This window comes from Plasmodium reichenowi (genome assembly GCF_001601855.1).
Source record: "Plasmodium reichenowi strain SY57 chromosome Unknown, whole genome shotgun sequence".
Classification (NCBI taxonomy): Eukaryota; Apicomplexa; class Aconoidasida; order Haemosporida; family Plasmodiidae; genus Plasmodium; species Plasmodium reichenowi.
In genome coordinates, this window is record NW_017962306.1 from 1 (window position 1) to 1495 (window position 1495).

The 1495-nt window shown below is 14.3% G+C and overlaps 1 protein-coding gene across 1 annotated transcript; it reads left to right on the plus strand.

Annotated features, from left to right (window-relative positions):
* Window positions 1-47: 47 nt before the first annotated feature.
* Window positions 48-1442, plus strand: PRSY57_0012400A (putative membrane protein; the record flags this gene model as incomplete). The annotated part of the gene is made up of 5 exons (XM_020114207.1): window positions 48-136; window positions 289-437; window positions 965-1045; window positions 1209-1267; window positions 1376-1442. Coding segments are annotated over 5 exons (445 nt in total), but the record flags the coding sequence as incomplete, so codon positions are not given.
* Window positions 1443-1495: the final 53 nt, after the last annotated feature.

The following is a 1495-nucleotide window of genomic DNA, read 5'->3' on the forward strand; positions in this document are numbered from 1 at the left end:
TTTTTAATTTTTTTATTTAAAATATATAAATAAATTATTTTTTTTGAATATTAACGTCTTCGTTTTTTTTTGTTTTCTTATTTTTCCTTCATATTTGTTTTAAAATTATTATGAGGGACTTTATGATATTTCAATGGTAAAAAATATATGTATGTGAATAATGTACAATTTTGACAAATAATATGGATTATGAAAAAAAAAAAAATAAATAAATATATAAATATATATATATATATATAGACAGATTAGATAATTCATTTGTTTTATTATATTTTTTTATTTTTGTAGCGATTTATTAATGAACGAATTTGGATTTATTTTAATATTTTTAAATTTAAGTGATTCTTATTATTTAAAATATTCTAACACACTTATAATATGCATCTTAAGACTACTCTCTTTTAAAATATTGTTTAACTCGGCAGTTCGAAAGTTAGGTATGTAAAAAAAAGAAAAATTACAAAAGTACAATAATATATATAAAAAAGAAAAGAAATTATACATTTATAAGATAACAATATTTTATTCATATATATATATATATGTATATATATATTTATATATTTATGTATATTTCTATATATAGAATAAAATAAAAATTTATATATATATATATATAAAATATATATAATATATTATATATATATATATAAATCATTATTATTATTTATATAAAATAGAAATTTTGTTGTTTTCCATATATATAAAAATAAAGGAATAATTATTACCATCATAAATATATATATATATATATATATTATATATAATATAATCATGAATGAATTATGCTAACATTTAAAACTATATATAATTTTTTATTCATATCATATATATAAAAAATATGGTACATTCATTTATTATATATATCATTTATATAAATATATGTATTATTTATTTGTATATTATATATATATATATATATATATATATATATATATATATTTATGTATATTTCTATATATAGTTTATGATAGGAAAGCTTGGGTAAATTTCGACTGTTTTGAAAATTTCTTTTTCTCTCAACCTGTCCCATCTCTTTTATCATGTAATTTTTGTATATTTTATGACGTTCATAATATTCATGTAATATGACATAATTTGTATATATTTTTAACTTATTTAAATATTAAAAAGGTTATATTAACATATATTTTTTTTTTTTTTTTTTTTTTTTTTTTTTTTTGACTTATTTTAATTTTATTTTTTAGATATGGCAAATTGTAAATTTGATAAGAAACTAATTTGTTTTTGTATAATAGTATCTGAGGTATCAAAATAGTCGATCATATTATAATATAATGTATTCATTATATTTCATTATACATATATATATATATATATATATATATATATATATATATTTATATATTTGTAGATAATATTTTCCTGGCTTGTATTTTGTGCATCACGTTTAAGATTATTCTTTTTTGGAATCTTTGTTTGTAAGAAAATGTTTATAATAAATGAACATAAATATTTTGTTCGTATTGAAATA